Source organism: Mercenaria mercenaria, chromosome 12, assembly GCF_021730395.1.
Source record: "Mercenaria mercenaria strain notata chromosome 12, MADL_Memer_1, whole genome shotgun sequence".
Classification (NCBI taxonomy): Eukaryota; Metazoa; Mollusca; class Bivalvia; order Venerida; family Veneridae; genus Mercenaria; species Mercenaria mercenaria.
Window position 1 is genome coordinate 35,707,393 of NC_069372.1, and position 25,418 is coordinate 35,732,810.

The 25,418-nt window shown below is 33.4% G+C and overlaps 1 protein-coding gene across 4 annotated transcripts in view; it reads left to right on the forward strand.

Moving 5' to 3' along the window:
- LOC123534448 (universal stress protein in QAH/OAS sulfhydrylase 3'region-like) overlaps positions 1 to 22,554 on the forward strand; it is a 61,141-nt gene extending 38,587 nt beyond the window's left edge. For 3 of the 4 annotated variants that reach the window (XM_053519636.1, XM_053519637.1, XM_053519638.1), the window contains exons 2-5: positions 10,787 to 11,158; positions 12,780 to 12,860; positions 19,359 to 19,465; positions 22,012 to 22,554. In XM_053519636.1, coding sequence (XP_053375611.1) covers positions 11,092 to 11,158; positions 12,780 to 12,860; positions 19,359 to 19,465; positions 22,012 to 22,239 — 483 coding nt within the window. In that variant the 5' untranslated portion in view covers positions 10,787 to 11,091 and the 3' untranslated portion in view covers positions 22,240 to 22,554. Of the gene's footprint in view, positions 1 to 4,948; positions 5,112 to 10,786; positions 11,159 to 12,779; positions 12,861 to 19,358; positions 19,466 to 22,011 lie in introns of those variants that run through there. The other variant, XM_045316708.2, reaches the window with a different exon arrangement.
- Positions 22,555 to 25,418: the final 2,864 nt, after the last annotated feature.

The window sequence follows — 25,418 nt, forward strand, 5'->3', positions numbered from 1 at the left end:
TTTGAAATTGTACAGGACTTCGTTATTTTAATGGCCATTGAACATGATATTAAGTATTAGCTTTACAAACACTGTAAGTTTACATATTTTTTCATGCTAAAATCATTTGATAAGAGATGCGCATGGGATATCTTTAACAAAACAAAACTTCTAATGTTTAATAATAAATTAGGGACACAGTTTTAAACGCAATTTCTTTTATGCAATATTTCTAAAGCTGAGTACTAGTTCTAGTGGAAAGCTTCACAATGCATCAACGTAAATAATTGATGTCCAACTCAAGTATCAGGAATTGTAGAGACGGCAACACCTGCTGTGGCCTATTGTGCAAAAATCATTAACAAGGGGTAATGACTGAATCTATGTAACATAGCAGACAGTGATAACTATTAACATAACCTTGAAAAACTTGCTAAACGTTAGCGATACTATTTGTAAACAAAATCAAATGATGGTGATATTTCGCGTGAAATCTTTCTGAAAAAAAAAAACAACAACAAAAAATCAAACACATTATTTGAAAGAAAGTAGACTTTTTCTGCAAGTACAAAGTATATTAAGTGATATTAATTCATATTGCTATACGTTATTTGTAAAGCACGTTTTTCGTGTATATACAAAGTACTGTACAGAGAACATTAAAGAGTTAACATGGAAACTTTTCCGGATGTATGTTGTGTGATAAGTATAAGTCTAATATACATCATTTTTACATTCGGAAATACTGCCCGTCTTAGGAGCCGAGCCCTTGATACATTTTAGTTCAGTTTATTTTAAGTTCTTTATACGTGACTTACTGTGTTGGTTCTCTTGTTCTAAAAGTAGCACTATTATGTTTCACATGCACACCAAATTGCAAGTGATTAGCAAGTGAGTGCAGTAATAGGAATTAACCATTTTAATTATATGAAGATTGCAACTGATTTGCTGCCCTTTTTCAGACGCCTTTGAAAAGGGTTTCCCATTTGTGTTACACAAGGTTTGCATGCATATTAATTGTATACATTCTATATTGTGAAATACTTTTCTCATTACCTTCACAGTATTTCATGGTATGACCAATTCTACTAATGGTCAGTTTGGAAATCCTTGTCATCATTAAGACAGTTCTCCACAAGGGGTTATTGATAAGATAGCCATTCGGTTGCTCATTTTATTACTTTTATTGTAATGTACACGTGTTGTTTTAGCAATTGCCGACCACTTCAAACAATCCTCTTTGATGAGAAGAATTGTCTTAAGGGCAGTCATGTGACATTTTTTAATTAGGTTAATCATCTGTGTTTGTCAAAATTGTATTACGGGGAGTTTTCAGTATAATGCGTAGGGAGAGGTCCATTATGCTTCAGCCATAGAAAGATTAAAAAGCAAAAAAGTCACCTGATATATCAAATGGAATTTTATTGAACAGACCATCAAAAGGGTTATGATTCTCCCTTATCAAATCTTTTAGTTACTTAAGGTTTCAGTGTTCTGACACGTACAAACTCGAAAAGCTGTGTACAGAACAACGTTTCAAAATAGGCATTCATTTTTCAGTATGAATTCTATGCTAAAAACTGACAAAATACCTAATTTTGAAAGAAATTGTTATAAGAAAATTTATTATTCCTGTCAATGGCGTGAAAGTGAACAGGGAGCATCCGCCTATCCGCATTACAATAAACAAATATACATATCATATCATATCTCGTCATGCAAGCCATGAAGTATTTCATCTTTTGAGTAGTGAAAAAAATAACTCCTACCCTCATCAAACACGAAATAAACAAGTTTCTACACATAATATTATTAACTTACGAAACATTACTATCTCTTTAAAGAATTTTTGAATCTTTAAACAAAACATCTGTCTGTTAATGCTCAAATGTAAATACGTACAATTGTGTAAAACAAATAATAAAGAATTTTCATCCGTATCAATATAATATTCATTGTTCCTTCCCTCATTACAAGCTAGCCAACCGAACTCCATGACCTTAGAAATAACCTCTGACGTTAAAATTATTCTTTCCTAATTGAGGCGATTCTCTGACTGAACGCGCTCCGCGGATTACATATTACTAAACCCGAGGGTGGAAAACTTGTTTTGTGAAACATGTCAAACATCTTATTTTTCACAAATGTTAACAATCGTTACCTTCAAAGACATGGTCAATATGTGAAAACAAACCCCATTGCGACCCTCTAATTATGCGCGTCAAATTCACGCATCGAATGGTACACTACATGTCGGGTCAAAGTGTATAGCCAGTGTATTCTTAATTGCCGTATTTACTCAAGTGAAAGTGGCAACGTATTTACTTTGTTGTTGGATTTAACAACTTATGTTAGCGTTTTTATACTTACTTGACATTTTAGGCGGTAGAAAACAACATAGTTCTTTTTCAAAATTGTAATGTTCTTTTTTTTCTTCTTTGTTTTGTATTTTGGTAGAGAAATAGACGCACCCTTGATGCAATATGTATGCCCCTAGAGGCGCTTAAAATAAAGGTAAAGTTTCTGGTTTAAAGTGAGTAGTCGACGAAAGTCCCCACCTGGAATGGATGGAACAACTTATTTCCAGCCAAGCCCACGGCATGCGTCAAATTTATCTATTAAAGTGATTAATACAAAAGTTTGTGTGTTCGCCTCTGAAATTTCGTTATTTCGCCTTCAATGTTTCGTTACTTCGTGTATTCGCCTCGAATGTCGAAAGGCGAACACACAACAAATTAGCAGTTTTCGACGTTTCGCGCTTTTGTGTCTTCGACATTTCAACCCGTCGACACAAACAAATATGCATTATTTCGACCTTTCGTGTATTCGTTACTTCGACATTCCGCGTCGCCAAGACGAACACACGAAATGGCAGAAATCAGCCTCCATAATATATAAACCAGAGGATGTTTAAGTAGTACTGAAAATACATTTTTATAACTACGTATTTAAGCACACAACAGTCCTATAATAATCTCATAGGGCATGAAACTGATCATTTAATCAATCAATTTTGCATACCGTATTTGTTTGTCCGAGTAAACAACTTATCCTGAGAAGTAACAGCTGTAGTGTTTTGCAGCAAGAACCATCTACTTAAAATACATTTGAACATTTCTAGACAATGTTTGCTTTAGACTTAGAACAAGGCTGGGATACTTGTCTTATAATATATATCAATTATAATGTCCTGCTATACCTCGCTCTGTTCCATGAATATCCAGTGAAATCGATGTTGGCCGTTAAAAGCATATAAAGCAAAACGAACACGCATACTTCTATAAAAAACTTGCCAAAGTACTGGTTAATCTTAGCAACACGATATGTATCTGAAGAACTCTGTTTTATATAGATAAACTAAAAGGATTTTACAGACAATTTATGCGTCTGCCGTATTGACGTTATCTTGTTTATTTGCGAGCAGGGGACTCTTCAGGTTGAAGGCCTACGAAGTAAGTTTGTCAGGAAAATAAAATTGTCAAACCTATCATAGATTCGTTGCAATTTGTCAGTATATGCGATCTGTTTGTATCGTGGGTCAAGGGTCAAGCTACGAGCATTGTACTTATAATATCGTGTAGGTATTTGCTTCTCCTAAACAATGTCGTGATTTACAACTGAATTTATAAACAAAGATTTCATAAACAAATAATATGTAGTTGCAGCAAACATCTGCAGGCGAAGTTTAATGATCATAGAGAGAAAATTATTCCAAGAAATAAACAATCACTGATAGAAGTGTCACGAATTACCATTCTCGTAAATGTTAGGGCAGGCAATGCTAATTGCATTACCTTGGTAAATTACTTTTTTTAACTAAATGACTAGTAAAGCTCAATTGTTTTCATTTGATCTTTTGAAGCAAGCAAATTCAAAATATATTGAATTAGTTTTGAAAACGAAAAACCTGTGCGGTACACTGAATGCCTCAGGTGTTATACTAAAGTAAATTTAAATGACGTAGAAAATTAAATGCATAAAACATACTTTAGTGAAGGTGAACATAACAATAAAACCGGCACCGGATACATATTAACATTAGTCCAACTAAAATGTAAATTTTATGAGCACAAAACAATATGTCGTGTTCTATGTATAGCTTGTACAATGTTTACGTTGCTTTGATTTTGCTTATGTAGCGTAGCCATACCTAATTGATTGTATTTGGTTACCTGTTATGTGTATTTACGTACCGAGTCATTTTTACAAGACTATAGAGAGTACCTCCCTGGAAATGTTTTACCTATATAACCAGAAACAAATTGTTGCGCGGTACTACTGTCATGCTATATGAAGGTTATTTTTACATGACTCCTTATGTAAATCGGCCGTCCAAAGTCTGTTCTATTGCCCGGTGTATAGTTCACGCTAGTTTTTCCTAGACCAAATCTTGAAGACAAAAAATTATCTGATGTCATATAATGAAACGTTTATTGAATGACTTACCGGCAAATAATCATATACTAGATGATGACTAAAAATGTGTATGATTATTTTCCTTACAAACGCAACGCCATACCCCAAACAAACCTAATTTCAATTTGATTATTGATATATTTATTATTTGTATATAATTATTAGTTATAATAAATATTAATTGAACTGCTACTTAAGTTAGCCAATGAAAATTGTGTGGCCGGCTACAAGTATGTTTTAAATATCCTGGGTGTGGAAGCCTGTACCCGTATGCAAACAATCTCACGTCCATCCACTCAAACTATACTAACCTCATAGGATTTTCATAAATGAACCATAACAAAGAGTCATGAGTGACTGAAAACAAAATGAAAGTAGCATAAATAATAAACAATACAAATCGTAACCCAAGAGCGATGATACATATTCTCCGTAATTACTGTTGAACATATGCCTATTTTAATTGAAAACTGGATAACCTGATAACCTATGAACAGACAGGCATTTTCAGTGCCTAATTACTAACTGTTACAGAGCCAATACCACCTTCACCAGACAGTAGCGAGTTTATGCAGAGGAAAGTTTTTTTCTGATACTCATATTTTGCTCTAGTACAAATGTTATGCTGTGAGATGCGGACCTGATTATTTGTTCAATGAAGTAAGGAATACCGCATTATACAGGTTTTATGGATATTGTTCATCTCGTAAAGGAAGGTAATAAATATAAAGATATCATTCTTGAAGTTAAAGTTATGAGTCTTCGAATTTCTAAAATCATGCTATAGTTGCTTATAATTATGAATAGTTTGCAGCATGTCAGAAAATATATTCAGGTATAAAGATTGTTTTACAAAACACGTACTCGTATTGAAATCTGAAACTCAATTTAGGCATAAATGTATATCTTAAACAGGAACGTACTATCAAAACTACCAAAATAGATTTGTTGTAGATATAAGTATACACTCAGTTAATGTTTTAAATGTTCTGTTAGATTCAGCGAAATACGTTAAATGCATTGTATGGCATGTATATTTTAAGCTGTGAATATACATGTAAATTACAAACGTTTAGAACGAAACTGGATCATGCTGTTATGAGTTTAAAACTGGACACATCTAACATATGACATACGTTATTTTAATGGCCAGTGAACATGTTATTAAGAATTAGTGTAAATATAGTTCTACAAACACAGTAAGTTTACATGTTTTGTCAAGCTAAAATCATTTGATGAGAGATGCGCACGGGATATCTTTAACAAAAACAAAACTTTTACTATCTAAAAATAAATATGAAACACAATTATAAACACAATTTCTTTGATGAAACATTTCTAAATCTGATTTCTAGCGGAATGCTTCACAATACAACAACGTAAATAATTGATGTCCAACTCAAGTATCAGGAATTGTAGAGACGGCAACACCTGCTGCGGCCTATTGTGCAAAAATCATTAACAAGGGGTAATGACTGAATCTGTGTTACACAGCAGACAGTGATAACTAATAACATAACCTTGAAAAACTTGCTAAACATTAGCTATGCTACTTGTAAACAAAATCAAATGGTGGTGATATTTCGCGTGAAATCTTTCTGAAAAAAAGAAAAAAATATGTAAATTTGTAAAGCACGTTTTTCGTGTATATACAAAGTACTGTACAGAGAACATTTAAGAGTTAACATGGAAACTTTTCCTGATGTCTGTTGTGTGATAAGTATAAGTCTATTATACATTATTTTTACATTCGGAAATACTGCCCGTCTTAGGAGACGAACCTCTGATACATTTAAGTTCAGTTTATCTTAAGTTCTTTATACGTGACTGTGTTGGTTCTCTTGTTCTTAAAGTAGCATTATTATGTTTCACATGCACACCAAATTGCAAGTGATTAGCAAGTGAGTGCAGTAATAGGAATTCATCATTTTAATTATATGACGATCGCAATTGACTTGCTTGCCATTTTTTCAGACGCCATTGAAAGAGATTCCCATTTTTGTTACACAAGGCTTGCATGCATATACATTGTATATTATGAAATGATTTTCTCATTAGCTTTGCAATACCTCATTGTATGACCAATTTTACTAATGGTCATTTTGGACAATCCTTGTCATCATTAAGGCAATTCTCCACAAAGTGTTATTGATAAGATAGCCATTCGGTTGTTCTTTTTATTACATTTATTGTAGTGTACATTTGTTGTGTTATCAATTGCCGGCCAATTTAAAGAATAATGTTGAGAAGAATTCACTTATGGGCAGTCATGTGACATTTTGTAATTAGGTAAGTTATCTGTGTTTGTCAAAATTGTTTTCAGTATAATGCTCATGGAGAGGTCCATTAGGCTTCGGCCATAGAAAGATTAAAAAGCAAACAATCACTTGATATATCAAAAGGAATTTTATTGGATAGTCATTCTCCCTTATAAGATCTCTCGGTTACTTAAACAAGTTTTCAGTGTTCTGCCGCAAACAAACTCGAAAAGCTGCGTACAGAACAACGTTTCAGTGTGAATTCTATGCTAGAAACTGACAAAATATCTAATTATGAAATAAATTGTTACAAGAAAATTTATTATTCCTGCCAATGGCGTGTACGTGGTCAAGGGAGCACCCGTCTATCCGCCTTACAAAAACATATCATATGATACATAAGAGAGATCGTGTTTGTATACAAATCCGTTGTATATTCTATTTTTAGAACTGATAAGACAAAGACTGGGTGGGCAGACGCCAAGCGTCCATGTTTTTTTTTTTTTTTTTGTTAACATTGTTGTTTTTCTAACGGTTTAAACTTTCTTAAAACACAAATGATATCAATATTTTTTTGATCAATGGAAAGGATATAAAACAAGCGATTTATTAATAACTTTAAATTTTTATTTCGAAATAAAATCGATTAATTATGAACGCTTAACTTACAGTGTTTTTCTAAAAGTTTGAAGCATCGCTACACCGCTATTAAAATCATATGTCATTCAAAACGGTTTTTCATTTTCAAAAGATATTTGAATATGAAAATATGAAAATCGTAAGCATTTCAAAACTTTTTGAATTTTTAAAATCCATAAATGAACGAAAAAGTTATTGGAAATTAAAAATTCCGATCCCATACACAAACGATGTAAAAATATTTGTTTTGCCCACCACCAGATAAACTGATGTTGATGCGTGACGTCAAGGCGATTTCTCCTATTGTCATGCAAGCTATTAAATATTTCATGTTTTGAGTAGTGAAAAATAATTCCTACCCTCATCACACACGAAATAAAACAAGTTTCTACACAGATAATTAACTTAAGAAATATTACTTTCTCTTTTGAATGGCGTCTTTCAACAAAACATCTGTCTGTTGATTAAAATGATAATTGGATTTCTTAATATAAATGCTTTGCTCAAATGTAAATACTTTCATTTGTGCGAAACAAATAATAAAGAATTTTTATTCGTATTAATATATATTCATACTGGGAGTATATAAACTAGTGGATGTTTAAGTAGACGAAGTACTGAAACTAAAAGTTTTACAACTACATATTTAACAAGTAACAAGGAACCATCTTGATGAAAGTAAGTTTAAATCAAACATACTTTTAACAAACAATAGTTGCCATTTACATTTTGCTTAATGACAAGGGAGTCGACAAGACAAAATTATATTATCTCGCTTACACCAACTGAAAAAGTTTTAAAAGCTGAAATTGAAATGAATTTGATTCCGGACATTGGGAAAAAATCTATTAAAACTTATTTTTGATTGAACAGTGTCATATAATTTACAATTAGTTCCTTATTCTAATATATCCAATGACAGTGTCAGCTTTGCATGACAGTTTACATACAATCCCCACGGACTTGCGGCTTTCAAAACATTGTACAATGTAGTCATCTAAGAAAAAATGCAATCTCTTATAATTATGTAACTATATAGTCCGATAAAAGTTATATTTAGCGGCTATTTATCAAAAAAAAAAAAGAAAAAAAAAAAGACTTCAAGCTAGTATGTTTTTAAAAACAATTTGCAACTCAGACACGTTTGGCATCATTCACCAGCAAATCAACTTTTTTATCATCGTTTAGGCTCCCCCTTACGCGGCGATTATGATGCTTGGGTACATATGACGTAACGCGCACCTTGCATGTTAGATAAAAACAAACAATCTGAGTGACATTGCAAGACCGTTACTGCATCACCTGGTATATAATTGCAACCCTTGGGCAAGTTGAGACACACACAAAATACTCCTGGACGCAAGTAGTTTTAAGACAGTTCTCAATTAAACATTGTTCTTTGCTGTCTGATTATAATTTTGTGCGCATATCAGTTTATAGATGAAACATATCTACATGCACTGCTCCAGGGTTTGTTTTTGGATCCTGACTTCTTTTGACGTAGCTTGAATCTTTTTAGTAATATTTAAGAGAATATGTCGCAGTTTAAATTCTACCAAGATATCTTTAATACCTGTATCAATTAATGCCTTTTTCTGCCAATATATAGGGTATTGCACAGTTTTGTTTTGTTTTTGTTGGACTTATCGTCGCACAGACACGACTAAAGGTCATACGACGGCTTCCCAGCTTTGATGGTGGATTAGGATGAGGACTAAGATGCTTCGCCGTGCATTATTACATCATTGGTGGGCATCTAGGTACTGGAGTCACTAGATCTTTTGTAAGCCATTCGGTTAGCTTTCTCACATAAAAATTCAACGCCCCGAATGAGACAAGAACCCATATCGATTAAGAGCAAGTGATTCAAAGCCAGCGACCTTAACCATTCGGCCACAGAGGCCCTTGTATATTTGATATGGTATTAGAAAACGGGGTGCAAATATTACGTTACATACGTACAGCCAATCACTTTCCTTTATTGACACTGATGCTATCATAATAGGTCGGCTAATTAGCTCAGCTCTTTAAACATTTGAGCCGTGCCATGGGAAAACCAAAATAGTGGCTTTGCGACCAGCATGGATCCAGACCAGCCTGCGCATCCGCGCAGTCTGGTCAGGCTCCATGCTGTTCGCTTTTAAAGCCTATTGGAATTGGAGAAACTGTTAGCGAACAGCATGGATCCTGACCAGACTGCGCGGATGCGCAGGCTGGTCTGGATCCATGCTGGTCGCAAACCCACTATGTTGGTTTTGTCATGGCACGGCTTATTTATTTTGTGTTTCTAATTGAATTGAGTGATATCAAAACAAACAACCAATTCTTTGTAATGCTTATGTAAACAGTTCAGTATTGACATTTAGAATTATTTTATAATAAACTGTAAGCGGACCGCAATATCTGGGAGACATTTTTACCTTTAATACTACTTTAAAAATTACATGTAGTTTTCCGCAAATATCTCTTAGCGAATCAACGATGACGTTACACTGTTAATACACGTAGAGTAGTTTTCCAAGAATTTTCTACTACTGTTATTTGTGCCAAAGAGTTAACTAATACTGTCAAAGACAATGCATCACGCCTACAATAAACCTCTGATATGAAAGCTGAAATATGAAAAAGCATAGGAATAATTTCGTGGAAAACATAGACTAATACATTTTGTGAACACATAATTTTTGTTGGGTTTAACGTCGCACCGACACGATAATAGGTCATATTTTGATGGTGGAGGAAGACCCCAGGTGACCTTCAGTGCAATATTTTATCACGAGCGGACACCTGGGTAGAACCACCGACCTTCCGCAAGCCAGCTGGATAGCTTCCTTATATGAACAATTCAACACCCGAGTAAGGCTCGAACCCACATCGGTGAGGGGCAAGTGATTGAAAGTCTTCGACCTTAACCATACGGCCACGAAGGCCGCGCGAACACTTTAAGGCTAAGGGATTTGCATATTCCATTAATTAGTGTTTAACAATACCGGACACATGTATTTGACTTGGGCAAATTACTTACACTTACAAATTAATATTTGTATTTGCATAAGTATGATTTTGGATTTCTTGAGCCGACGCAGTGGTCCGGTGGTATTACTGTCTGACTATGAAACCAGAAGTATTGGGTTCGAGCCCCACCAATAAAAAATACTAGCATTCGGATAAGAGTCCGTGTGTGTGTTCTTTACACCTGGTGCGATAAAGAACCAGGTTAAGCTTCTGAAACTGGGGCGTTTTGTTTTAATCAAAATTCATATCGGAAAATTACTAGCAGAATATGTAACATATCCTGTCTGCACGTGACGTCTACTGACCAATAGAATTGCAAGAAATTTGTAAAAGGTGAGATAAAGCTAGATTTGCATCATTAAATACCATTGGTCAAAAGTTAACCTGTAATTTTTCTGAGGATGAAGTCTACGTATCGGCAATTAACAATGCTGGCGTCTTTTGAAAATACTTTCAATGAACAACTTCTATATTTTCAGAAAGCACCAAAAAAGACGCTCTTCAAACAGGCACGGCTTAGCAATGAGTATAGAAACTTCACATATAGCGTGTATAGAATGTATTTAGAAAGCTGCTTTCTAACTTGAACTGTTCTGGGAATAACTGAAAGTGTCATTCTATCATAACGTTCGATCTAACTCGCATGGAACAAACTTCTGAGACACAACTGTTGTTATATTACAAATAGTGCCTAACACAAGAGAATATTTGTGTAGTATATCCAATTGAATGTGCAGCTGAACTACATTTTGCGCGGTGGAACTGGCGGAGTAATACAGCTACCATGTCGCGCCACAGGACAGTTGTCATTGCAATAGACGATAGTTTTCATTCAGAATTCGCGTTTGACTGTAAGTATTAGTAATTTTATCTTAATGCTAAAACGTTGACGAACAACTTTAATATATTAGTAATTTTATCTTAATGCTAAAACGTTGACGAACAACTTTAATATATTAGTATAAAATGAATCGTATTTATTTACTTTTAGAAATAATAATTGTCGATGTTTTGACATTTGGTTAGTAACAATTAATTTTCTAATGGAAAGAACAGCAAAATTAATCATTTCAGAAAACAGAAATATCTGCTGCCTTTTATCTTAAAGCTGCATACCTTCAGATCTTTGTCATTTATTTTCGAAATTCAGAAGTTGTTTTCATTATATAGGTAATTATAAAGTGATTGTATATATATGCTGTTTTGGAACGTTTTATTTATAAAAGCACAATGTATGTAGAAACAATAGCGTTTGTCATCTGATGAAATATGATATTTGATATTGAAAAGAATGGGCTGAGGTTTACTTTATAAGGCACAGTCACATTAAAATATCTACTTCAACAACACCGGTTTATCATTTTCGATATTTGAGCCGTGCCATGGGAAAACCAACATAGTGGCTTTGCGACCAGCATGGATCCAGACCAGCCTGCGCATCCGCGCAGTCTGGTCAGGATCCATGCTGTTCGCTAACGGTTTCTCTAATTGCAATAGGCTTTGAAAGCGAACAGCATGGATCCTGAGCAGACTGCGCGGATGCGCAGGCTGGTCTGGATCCATGCTGGTCGCAAAGTCACTATGTTGGTTTTGTCATGGCACGGCTCATTTATTTTAAAGTGAAATTTCACCAGTTCACCAGGAGGCATGTTCCGTTACAGTTATTTTATATTATTATCAGAATCAGCTGATGACTTCGGGTTTTGCAATACAGTAAAACTTTTGGTAACTTTTGATGTTCTTGTAATGTACTGGATATGACAGTTTGTTTGCATAACGTTAACAACATTTTTATCTTTAAAGAATCATTGGAACTACCAGGTGAATGAATTCAGTGTTTCCAAATGAGACTTTTTAATTAGTTTTATCACAAACAGAACAATAACAATACTAAAGCACATTGTTTGATAATTAAACAAACAGTAGTGCTCTTTGATAAAAAATATAATGAACTCACGTACGACTTGTTTTGTGTACGATCGAATGGAGATACTCCTGACATTGTATAGATTAGAATATTCCGTATTCTAAGTAAGTACAATCACCATTCTGTATAAAGGATCGTTCATCTTTTACAAAAGCATTGAAACGACACAATACCTTTCTTATTCGTGTAATCAGTTAAAAATTAAACTTCAATTAATGTATACATTATTTAAAATATTACGTGTTCCAGATAAGATTTTGCTAATTTCTGTATATATTTAGAAACTAGATAGTGCATGCAGAACCAAAAAAAAAAAAAACAGCCACACATTTCTCACTTATCACCGTTCCTTTATATGTGTCTTGAAAGGAAATCCCCCATGTGCTTGCACATGTTCATTATATTCATTTTTATATTTGAAAACTGAGTAACACATTTTTCATGTATACACTTCGTGTTTGGTTAATCTTGTCTCTTAGACTATGTAAGCAAAGCACGATGCTCTGGTATAAATTTAATTAATATTTACTTTTATTTTGTTTCAGTTTACGTAGACAATGTACATAGACAAGGAGACCGGATAGTTCTAGTTCATGTCCCCGAATACAGCAATGTATTGTCAACATGTAAGTATATTTAGTGGAAATATGTTTTGAAGCAGCTGATTAACATAAGTAAAATATATGTAAAACAATTCAACATTATAATTTTAAAAGCACTAAATTAAATTTAAATACGAAATGCAAAAGCAGAATAGAAATGTCTCTACAAAAGAGAATATTATCTTTAAAGATAGTATGCCTTATGTAACATAATTGTAACGATGTAATCTGGCGTTTAAAAGTCTAATATGTTCTTTCTTACGCTTACAAAAGTCGGACCAGGTAAGTCATGTTCATTGTTTCCATTTGTTAGACTTTTTTCTTTCACCTGACAAATCGGTGAAGGTTCATATACTTAAGAAATTGTGCAAATCATCAAACATTCAGAAACTACAAACTGATAGTCAAATAATCCGAGAATTAAACCGATGTATTCTTCGTAAGCAAGCGATATTTAATAAATGTTTGATAACATGCATAAACATTAATAGTAAAAATCTATATTTTTATTTAGGTTTGAGTAAATATAACTGATTCTAACACGAAAGGACTTGTTTCCTATCAAATAGATAACCTGAATAGTGTGCCGACGTCATGCAACAAAATTGTGCACTGTCTCTATTACGACCGTCACAATTCTTAAGTCATATCGTCAAAATTAGTTGCGGCGTGCTGAAAATGAATACAATATAACACGGGAAAATATTTGTATGTGTATTATTATATCAAGAGGGTGAATTACGACTGATATTATTCTTTCACATTCAGACTGTAAACACTAATTATATACAACAGCAAATTTTCTGTTTGAGATGTATTGTATCTTTAACAACATGAGCTAATATACATAAAATTATACTTTATACAATTAAGTATAATAAGACGCCTTGCAATACACGCTCTACATTGAAAACCGATTTGCTCCATATAATATTATATGTGATATGTTTCCAAGTATAATATCGATATTGTGCCCAATGGAAAGTACTTGTATTTGACTAGCACTATCGAGGGTTTCTCTTTATGATTCAGTGTCACATTTGACTATTTTTATGATTTCGCTGCCTACAGAATTATTTAAATGAAAAAGCATGTGTGTAACTGGAAAACGTAATTCCTTAAAAACATATGATGAATGTTGTAAGAGCAAGACGTGAGTCATCTTATCAATTATCCAAGTATCTCGTATGATAAACATGATCACATAATAATTAAATATAATGATTTGATTCAGTGTTCCGCTGACGTAAGAATTCACACAATATTTATACAAAATCAAATACGTCAAAGTCGTTATTCATTTTGCCAGATAAAACTCTATTACATACACCTCTCACAATGAGAGTGTTTGCAACAGTACAATAGCAACCCATTTTGTAGAACCGGAAGGTACGTCAGAAGGTCCAATAACATTTAAACCTGCATAGAAATCTAAATTTCAAGGAAACAATGGTGTAGTACATAAAATATTTACTGCGTACTACTTTTCACATTTTCTGCTATTTAAACCACATCGACTACTTATGAATAAGATGGTATTCAATGTGTTTTTAAACATTTCTGTAAAATAATTTGTATTGCATAGATTCGTTTAATCACACCCAGTCATGTAGTGTACGAACGAAATATTAGACAGGAAATAGCCACATTCGAAGGAGGATGCCGCATATAGCGCACATCCATATGAAATATGGGGTACATGAGAATGTAGTCACGTAAACCTTGAAAGAACATATGTATTCATAAATACAGAATGATATGTTTGTATGATATATAAATAATCGCAATAATAAAAACATAGAAGTATATGAAGACGAAACACAGCAGGGTACCGCCTTAAAACGTTCCGTGGCAGAACCGATCTTCTGGAATTTAAACCGGTTAACTTTTGCCAAACCTTGCTCTTAAACCTTGGCCAACCATACTGCGAATTTGGATATGGCTTTTTAGGTGATTCAGAATATTCCCGTACAAGACGTTAAAGTGCATTAATGAAAAAAAGTGCCCTATGCTGATAACTCTAATATATCCCCAACACATTCATTCCAGTACCTACATTTGTCACAAGACCGACTAAAATTTTAATACATTTTTATTTGTTTGACTGATTGATTCGTGAATTGCATTTTGTACCGCGGAGTCAGATTGAGTGAGTTAGCTCACACAAATTTTTAAGTATATAATTTAAAAGAAACTACTCAAAGAGACAGAAAGTAGAAACAGTGCGACATGCTTATTATAATTATTGATTATTAAATTACCCTATATAAATCACCGGCCTATAATATATGCTGTGGACTGTAGACTTACAAAGTATGTTGAGATCGAGTAATCAGTTATAAAGTTTATTTATTTCTTCTTTAATTACACCGATAATTTCTAAGGAAATCCTTTTCTGTCTAGGCTCATCTCGTCAGAGATAAAATAGATTTTTTTTCAGAAAATGCTATTTCAGAGGATTTTATGGCTGATATATTTATTTTAAAGAACTCTAACGAGTGATGCCAGTCTATATGGACCGGTCTTACCACACTAAATCAGCTAGGCTTACAAAAATTGAAATTTTATTTATGAGGTCATGTAATGAAAGTCTCACTGGTAGGTTATCAAACCTATTGGCGCTCACTCATTCGGACTTCTGGCAATAGTTTGCAGTGCTGGCCTGCAAGCATTTTTGTAAGTGTATACTGTTGATTTCTACATTCAAACGTATAAACTAGTGTTATGGGGTAATAATTTGATAGGTAGTTTTCTTGATACATCACTTTAAGATAAAAGATCAAATATTAATTTACTTACAGTAAAAAGCTTCCATTATATTGGAGTAAAACCACATTTTCTTGAAGGTATACTAGACTCAGACGTCATATTTGAAAATATGAGCAATTACCGCATATATATTTATGTTAACATAAACAGATCTATTATGTTAAATAACAGTGCTATGTGTTCGGTTTAAAATAGAACGCGCACATTATACATGTATCCCTAAAAAGCATAAATGTGTACAACCAAGGTTATGACTACGGCTGTATAACAGTAAATAATTCATATTTAATTTATTTTTAGTAAAATTATCTACATTTAATGAGATTTTATAACTTTAAAAGTAAATAACTACAGATAAAACATCTTAGTGAAAGATGAGCATTGAATATCTTTAATGTCTTTTAATTTCGAGTATGAATTGCAAAGCAAAATGTGTTATGTTTTATTGGGCTAGGAGAAAATGTTTTCATTTGTCTTGATGGACGGACATTTATAAGAGAACCGATCTGTTACAAGCACATACTTAGTGTATTCATCAAGAGAAAAAGGGAAAACCCAGCTATCATCATTAAGACCGTGTGATTAATTAGCAAGTTCAGTCAATATCATCAATTTTCATTCCATCTATACATCAAGAGCAACATATTAGAGCATTACGATTGTTCAGCATTCATTGTAATCGATAAGTATTTAGATACAGACATTTACGTTAATGTTCTTTCGATTGACTTTTTTTTAAAGTAAATATTGTGATCCTACTCTAATACCGGCATGGTTGCGCAGTTTAATGCGAATGATATACAGAAGATTTGTTTGTTTCAATGTAAGATTGCAATATCTTTCACGACTGAACACCATATCTTACATCTTCGCTTTTGGCTATGCAACTCGTGAAATCATTGCATCTAGTGTTATTTCAATTTCGCGTGCAAAACAAACACTTTTTCTTTTCATAACATGCTTTGACTAAACTTACCTATTTTATAATTTCTTACCAGTAAAAACATTTATTTGATTGTTATTTTCTGTGAAAATACGAGGTATATTTCACTCTTACATTTCGATAATTCAAACATATAATAAAATATAATGTTGCATATTGTATTATGTACTCGATAAAATAGAAAACCAAATGCATTCTCCAGTCTAATTTTTATATTGCAACACCTGTATATTACAAGTTTATTTTTAAAGACTCCTGGAGTATGTGCTTGAGTTCAAAATATTCAACAACCACCTCTGTGAAATAACACGTGTGTTCAATGTCATTACCAGTTTGAATATGTTTTAGATTTTGAAAATATGTTTTGTGAAATAGATTATTAAGATGTTATTTTTAGTTGCCAAAGCTATAAATATTACTGTAGTATGCTAGGAAAATTTATTTATACACAAACAATTGTCCCCTACGCAAATTTAGAAAAATATGAATAGTATTCCGTGTACAATGTAGTTGTAACAAAATTTGGTTATTTAAGATTTTAGTCAGTGAATAACAATACTTGTTTTGGAAATAATGGACCCGTGATGACAATTGGCAAATTGCGTAATATCCGTTCTTTTTACGAAAAATCATAAGTACTGGAAGTCATAAGTAATGAAAGTCTTAAGTACGGAAAGTCATAAGTACGGAAAGTTTTAAGTACGGAAAGTCATAAGTACGGAAAGTCATAAGTACGGAAAGTCGTAAGTACGGAAAGTCATAAGTAATGAAAGTCTTAAGTACGGAAAGTCATAAGTACGGAAAGTTTTAAATACGGAAAGTCATAAGTACGGAAAGTCATAGGTAATGAAAGTCTTAAGTACGGAAAGTCATAAGTACGGAAAGTTTAAAGTACGGAAAGTCATAAGTACGGAAAGTCATAAGTACGGAAAGTCGTAAGTACGGAAAGTCTTAAGTACGGAAAGTCATAAGTACGGAAAGTCATAAGTACGGAGAGTCATAAGTACGGAAAGTCATAAGTACGGAAAGTTATAAGTACGGAGAGTCATAAGTACGGAAAGTCATAAGTACGGAAAGTTTTAAGTACGGAAAGTCGTAAGTACGGAAAGTTTTAGGTACGGAAAGTCATAAGTACGGAAAGTTTTAAGTACGGAAAGTCATAAGTACGGAAACTCTTAAGTACGGAAAGTCATAAGTACGGAAAGTCATAAGTAAGGAAAGTTTTAAGTACGGAAAGTCATAAGTACGGAAAGTCGTAAGTACGGAAAGTCATAAGTACGGAAAGTCATAAGTACGGAAAGTCATAAGTACGGAAAGTCATAAGTAAGGAAAGTTTTAAGTACGGAAAGTCATAAGTACGGAAAGTCATAAGTAAGGAAAGTTTTAAGTACGGAAAGTCATAAGTACGGAAAGTCATAAGTACGGAAAGTTTTAAGTACGGAAAGTCATAAGTACGGAAAGTCATAAGTAAGGAAAGTTTTAAGTACGGAAAGTCATAAGTACGGAAAGTCATAAGTAAGGAAAGTTTTAAGTACGGAAAGCCATAAGTACGGAAAGTCATAAGTACAGAAAGTCATAAGTAAGGAAAGTTTTAAGTACGGAAAGTCTTAAGTACGGAAAGTCGTAAGTACGGAAAGTAATAAGTACGGAAAGTCATAAGTAGGGAAAGTCGTAAGTACGGAAAGTCATAAGTACGGAAAGTCATAAGTAAGGAAAATCTTAAGTACGGAAAGTCATAAGTACGGAAAGTCATAAGTAAGGAAAGTCGTAAGTACGGAAAGTCGTAAGTACGGAAAGTCATAAGTACGGAAAGTTTTAAGTACGGAAAGTCGTAAGTACGGAAAGTCGTAAGTTCGGAAAGTTTTAAGTACGGAAAGTCATAAGTACGGAAAGGTTTAAGTACGGAAAGTCGTAAGTACGGAAAGTCGTAAGTAAGGAAAGTCTTAAGCACGGAAAGTCATAAGTACGGAAAGTCGTAAGTACGGAAAGTTTTAAGTACGGAAAGTCGTAAGTAAGGAAAGTCTTAAGTACGGAAAGTCGTAAGTAAGGAAAGTCTTAAGTACGGAAAGTCATAAGTACGGAAAGTCGTAAGTACGGAAAGTCATAAGTACGGAAAGTCATAAGTACGGAAAGTTTTAAGTACGGAAAGTCATAAGTACGGAAAGTCATAAGTACGGAAAGTTTTAAGTACGGAAAGTCATAAGTACGGAAAGTCGTAAGTACGAAAAGTTTTAAGTACGAAAAGTCATAAGTACGGAAAGTTTTAAGTACGGAAAGTCTTAAGTACGGAAAGTCATAAGTACGGAAAGTCATAAGCGCATTGAGCTATATTTACGTCCGAAGAATGCCGAATTGGCAAAAGAAAATAGAATACGTGATGATTATTGCCAATCGTCATTACATGTCCACTGCCTTAATAACGAAAACTTTGTTTGAATTTGTTGCGCGCGCATATATTGCCTAATGTAGACAATTTGAAATTACTTTCAGTAGTATATTGTGAAATCGGTGAACAATTACTTGCTCGTCGAGATATTATGCAACTTCTTTCTAACGACCTAGCCTGCACTGTTGACGATATTGGTGAAATAATTTTAATATACTTATGTCGGAATATGTAGTCTTAAATTTATGTGTCAGTTATCTAATTTAATCGGAGAATGAACAGCTTGATACAGTTGTTTTTTAATAACATTTTATATGCTCGGCCTGAACATGCAATTATACGTGATGCAATATATCTATTTCGTCGATGTTAGGAAAACGTATAATTGTATTCATAGATAATGGTTTTTGTTGTCTGCTTGCAGCGTCGTTGTTGACTGATCCAAACATTGTGTCTGATCTTCTGAAAGATAACGAGGAAAAAGTTCGTGATCTTGTGGAGAAATATTCCATGAAAATGAAAGAATGTCACGTAAGATTTCGTTTATCTTGATACTTTCCTATGAAATATGTGCTGTCGTGTATGTAAATGAATGCAATGATTTGTTCTCTTTTTACATACGCTTTTCCTGAAAAGCCGGCTCATGTATTCCAATTACGTTATCGTTTAAACACCCAGGTTTTTTAGTTCCGTCACAAACGTTATTAAGTTACTTTAACGACATTGCATCTACAAACACGTAAAGCAGAATTATTTCAACCTCCATAGTAATGTTTCAACGGTTTTATGGACCAAGACTTGAACACTTTAAGAGACGTAGAGAATAATGCTTGATATCTATAAATACAAGTCTGTAGGCCTAAAGAAAATGATCAAATATACGGTTTTTCCTGGTATGTCCAATGTAATAATTGTTTATTTATAAATCATGAAAATACTCGTTAACGTTAAAGAACATTTGGACAATACACAGCAAGTCTTAATAAGTAGAATTATGATGTTACGCATCAAAGTCAACGAAATAAAGTTAACTAGAATTAAAGGATTCATCTCTCCAGTAAAGCGTATTTCAGAAAAATGTAGCGTCAGTTTTCTGCCTTGAACGAAGCTAATTAGTCGGCAAGATGGAAATCGGGACAACTGACATTTAATGTAATTGATTACCTTTCATAAAAGGTACTATGAGCACTACAGTGAGTAACACCAGGGGCCGTATTCATAAAGTATCTTAAGTATAAGTATAAGAAATTGATTATTTACTTAAGTATTACTTAGGTTAGAAATTAATTTTACTTAAGTATATTTGTTATTCATAAAACAACTTAATAAGTAATTCTTGTTTTTTATTGTGGACGAAAACATTAAAAAAAAAACATTAATTTCAGTCAGATACAACATGCACAATTATGTTTAAAGTGCTTTTATCTGAAAACAACACTTTAATCGTACTCACCACGCTATTTTATATTCTGACTTATGTCATTTCTTACGTATCTTAAGTTTTAGCTGTTTTATGACTAGAACTTAAGTTTTTACTTAGACTTAAGTTGAAATCACCACAAACTTAAGTAAAATCTTTAAACTTAAGTCAAAACTTATACTTAAGATGCTTTATGAATACGGCCCCAGCACTTCAAACGCAGCTTACATATTCTCACATATATATTTCTCGAACATCAAGAGACGAATATTGCAATCATAAAATGTTAACTTTAAGAGATTCTAAATTCAGTATAAATGACATACTAGATATTATTAAGCATAATATTGCAATATAAAATCTGTGGGAAATAGTCATGTTTTACCAACTAGCTTTTAATGGCTTTTCTGTCACTAAAATACTTAAAAGTACTGAAAATGATGTCAAATCCCTTGCTTAATTGATCTTTCTTTGTGCTCATTTATCAAAGGTAGTACATTACATATAAATGTAAGTGGTCTTTAATTTCCATCTTCCTGACTGAAGAGATTTGTTCCAGGCGGAAAACTGACGCTACTCGTTTCTGAGACAAAGTTTACTGGGGAGATCAATCCTTTTATTCTGTACAAAATATCCATATTGTAGTAGAAGCGTTTTGTATTTTAAATATTTAACATTTGTTATCTTGCAGTTCTATATTCTGATATAAAATTTGAATGACTGTTTCTGATACATGTATACAAAGGGAAATCGAAGAAATATCTTGTTATGGAAAAGTTTTAACAGTTACAGTCGATCTGGCCTCGAAACAAATGATTTGTGCTACTGCTGTCTTTAAATACAAGATATAATGTTTATATTTAAGATTTTAGGTGAAGGGTATTATTGTTTGATTATTGTTGATTATTATAAAAAGTATTATAATTTGTGATATATTCTTGTAGAGTTTTCCTGCAAACTTTTAAAAACATCCATGCTTAGAGATTATTCTACCATAAATAAATTCCTAGAACTTCTTAAACATATACTTGTTTGTTTAGAAGGGGCTAGGCGATTATCAACACTGTATCAAATCCCTCCCCAGACCCAACCACCTCCGTACATCTGTTCGTTGCTTAATGTACTGTTCTTTGTATACATGCATGTTACTGGCCAGTGGCCTGCATAATTATATAACTTAATTGTAAACACAACACATTTACTGGTGCATTTTCCTATAAGTGCACTTTGCACTTTTTGTTGGTGAATTTAGTTTATTTTAACGAAAACATCTCAGAAAATGGAATTAAAATTTACTGTTTTTCAAACAATCCCAGAATGACGTCAATGTAACATTGCAAGCCTCATTGTTCATAATTATGTTTTGTAATATTGTAAGAAAGTAAACATAAAAAGAGGATACTTTGCCATATAGTAGGGGATATTTCTGTTTGAAATCAATATGATAAAGCTACAGGACTCCACGAAAGTGCCATATTTATACGTATCTGAGATTAGTACAATATGCAAATATTTTCGCATGATATGATAATAAAATTGAATAAATGCCAACTTACGAAACAATAACTCCTCTTTATGGCACCACGGGAGACACAATTTCTAGAATATATCAATCATAGTTTCCTTTATAATGTCCTTTTTTACAATTTATCTACAGTTAAGTGGTCACGTCAAGCAACAGTGCGGGAAACCAGGCGAAGCTATTATTGAAGCTGCAAAAGAAGAAGGCGCATCAATGTTGATACTGGGAACCAGGGGAATGGGTTTGATTAGAAGAACATTTACCGGAAGTGTCAGTGATTATTGCCTACATCATTCGGATATTCCAGTTCTTGTTTGTAGACACAAATCGCATATTAAACATACATGTGAACACCAACCTTAACAGCTTTCATTAACTTTGTAACGACCGCAGCGTGAAGACAGACTTAACATGTTGCGCCTGGTGTACATATTGTCATTCAGTCGTGTTTGTACACAAACTGGTACCAAACCAGACTACAAAGCGCAAAACTATATTATTTGTATGTGACGACACGCAATTTGAATTTTGTTTTACGAACTGAATTAGAAATACAGGGACACTGAGTCTCATGTTTTGTGATAAAGTTATAACTATGGTTTTACCGTTTGAGTTATTTATTTCAGTATATCTGTTTGAACATGTTTTGTGGTATTAATAAACATGTACTAATCGTTATCTTTAGTGTGAACAGTGTATACAAATTTCTCGAAATACATGCTTAACAAAGATTGTCCTAAATTGTTTGAAAGCGAAACGAATCTCAGACATTGTTGTACCGTCATGTGCTCTTACAACTGCCCGCCGGAAAATAAACTGCACTGGTGTTTTGTCTTCCTGTGGACAAAGTTGATTTCGAAACACCATTATCACAGTGTATAGACTCTCTGTACGCCCAACCGGAAGTCGCCAAAAACTAGGCGTTCAGAAATCAAAACACAAATTTTTGCTGTCGCGGATGGCTTGGATTTTCATTGTTTATTTCGTTAATATCGCATAAAGTAAGTGTATTTTTAATCTACGTATTGTTTAAGAGCTACTGTTTACGTAGATACCAAACACGCCTATTAAAACTCTTAATATATTTCATTTCAAGTCAAATCACGTATGGGTATTTGTTCGATTTTGTAATGAAACTATCAATTCTTTGAAATACATGTATCTTGAGCTTTTGCAAAGAATTGAAACCTTTGCTACTTCGTAGATAAATATCTTACGCATCGATAAATACTAGCATGGCTCTATGGTAACGAATGCGTTTTTAGGAAAATGTGTTTTTCTGAGACATATATGCCGATTACACTGTCCCACTAGTCGATACATTACTGGCCCACTAATCGCAATTTCTAAAATCCGGACTGAACGCTTAGTCGAAAAACTGTACGCCTATTCAAAACTTCTTTTCAATCATATATTTCATTAATTTGACTTTGTTTTATGACAACCGACAGTTAAAAAGTAATAGTTATAATTTCTTTCGTTTTCGTAACAGTCACGGACCAGTTTATATGTTATTTCTGCAGTTTCGAATCCACTTTTCGTAAAGGTTAATGTTTATTTTGAACCCTGAAGAAGGCTGATGTAGCCTAAACGTTGGTTAAAAATAAAGTGACTTGTTTTTAAAAAGTTTTTGTAGTTTTGACTACTTTTAATACTTATGTTTATTAGTAAGTAATTATCAAATTAATTTAGTCTAGCACGGCTCAGCCGCGCGACTAATTCAATTTGGTAAATGCGTACTAATAAACTCTAACCTGCATAGTGTTTGAAATTATGTTTTGTAATAATGACTAGATTCTTTACACATAAATCAATAACGCATCATTCATATAATCGTTACGTGGCACAACTCAGTGTTCGATCCATCTCCGGCATCTCAGAGACTTGTTCGGACTTTATGACGGGGACTTTATCATCATTCACAGAAGAAACAGCTGGCCGTCGGCGCGCTTATTGGTAATTTCTGTTTATTTTAATATCCGGCTCCAAATCACCGCTGATATCAGTCAAAATCAAGCAGATCGAAGCTATTATCCAATTCTTTTTCGTTTGCATTAATAATTATTGCAGTAATCGCTACAGAATAAGCGAAAAATGACCTGGCTCCTAACGTTTACATCAGTTGTTCTACACGTATAACCAACCACACCGTCTTGGAAGATAGATGAGCGGACTCGTTTTGGACACTTTGATTGTACAAAGTTTTCATGTAGACAACGCGTTTGTCTGTTGGCGGAGCTTAAATTCAAAAAATTATTTCAAGTACTTCGCCTTGGGTATTTGGATATAATGGGAAGTCCCTGCATAAAAAGGCTTTGTTTGCACAATGTTTACGTGAAGTTACAGTAAGGTATAAGCAAAAGTAAAAAAAAAAAAAAGATGTGACAGAAAAAAGGTTGCCGAAAAACTTCATTTAACCGAAGCCTGAGCGAGTAGAATAGCACCGCTATTCCCCGAATAATCGAGCAAATTCAAAGAAAAAAAAACAAAGTGTCCTGTCAAGCTGAACGGAATGAATATATATTTTTCTCGTATGTTAACGGAAACTCGTGTACAGATTCTATTTCTTGTCCAAGACAAGGACATTGTTGGTGAAACAGACCAATAAATACTCTTTCACTGTCGCAAGTAAAATACAATAAAAATTTATATTTATAAATTCAGTAAGTACAGTGTATAGAGCCTACAAGCCCAAACACTTCGTAATGTCTTTATTGAATAGGCGTACAGTGTTTTGGCGAATAGTGGTACAGTTATATATAAAGTTTTGCGACTAGGCGGTCAGTGCATAATTCAGATGCATGTTGAATTAAACAATATTTAAACTGTTCAGGATTGTAAATTCATATTTGTAGGTATAAACTCATTTGCATGGATTTATAATTTAACATTCAGAAGCGGTTCTGACAAGTATTTCTCTCGCAGTTCCTAAATAATGGGCATTTTTAGCCTGAATGCATCGTCTTTTGCTTTGACTTGCTGGGTTTTGGGTGAAAATACGTTTTAATTTCATGTGTTTGTCTCTATTTAACGGCAGTTTGTTGCAGAGACATTTATCATACACTGAAAAATATATACAACAAGAATATTTATTTCAAACAGCCACAGAAAAACATAAAAATACTCACTACCCGATAGCTTCCAAAAATTTGAAAAACGAAAGTGAACGCCTAGTTATTAGCGACTTCCGTTTGGGCGTACAGAGAGTCTATACACTGTGATTATTAGCTCAGCAAAGCCTTGTATAGGTACATTTAATTCACTGTATAACTCAGTAAGGGAATGTGAGTCTTCATACCTCAGTTTTGTATCACTTACTTTTTTTGCATTTGCTTATGTCGGATTGTAAGTATATGTCTGCATCTTTCTACAAAACGCAAGACATACGGCTAGATTTGGAAGTTAGACGGTGCATCTAATTGCCGCTGCTGAGATATTTGTATATTCGGATTGTGTCTGTTCGTCTATCCGTAAATTTAATAAATTAATTACTATTATCTTGTATACTAGGCATAGGAAATAGAAATAATATATTGCGCCTT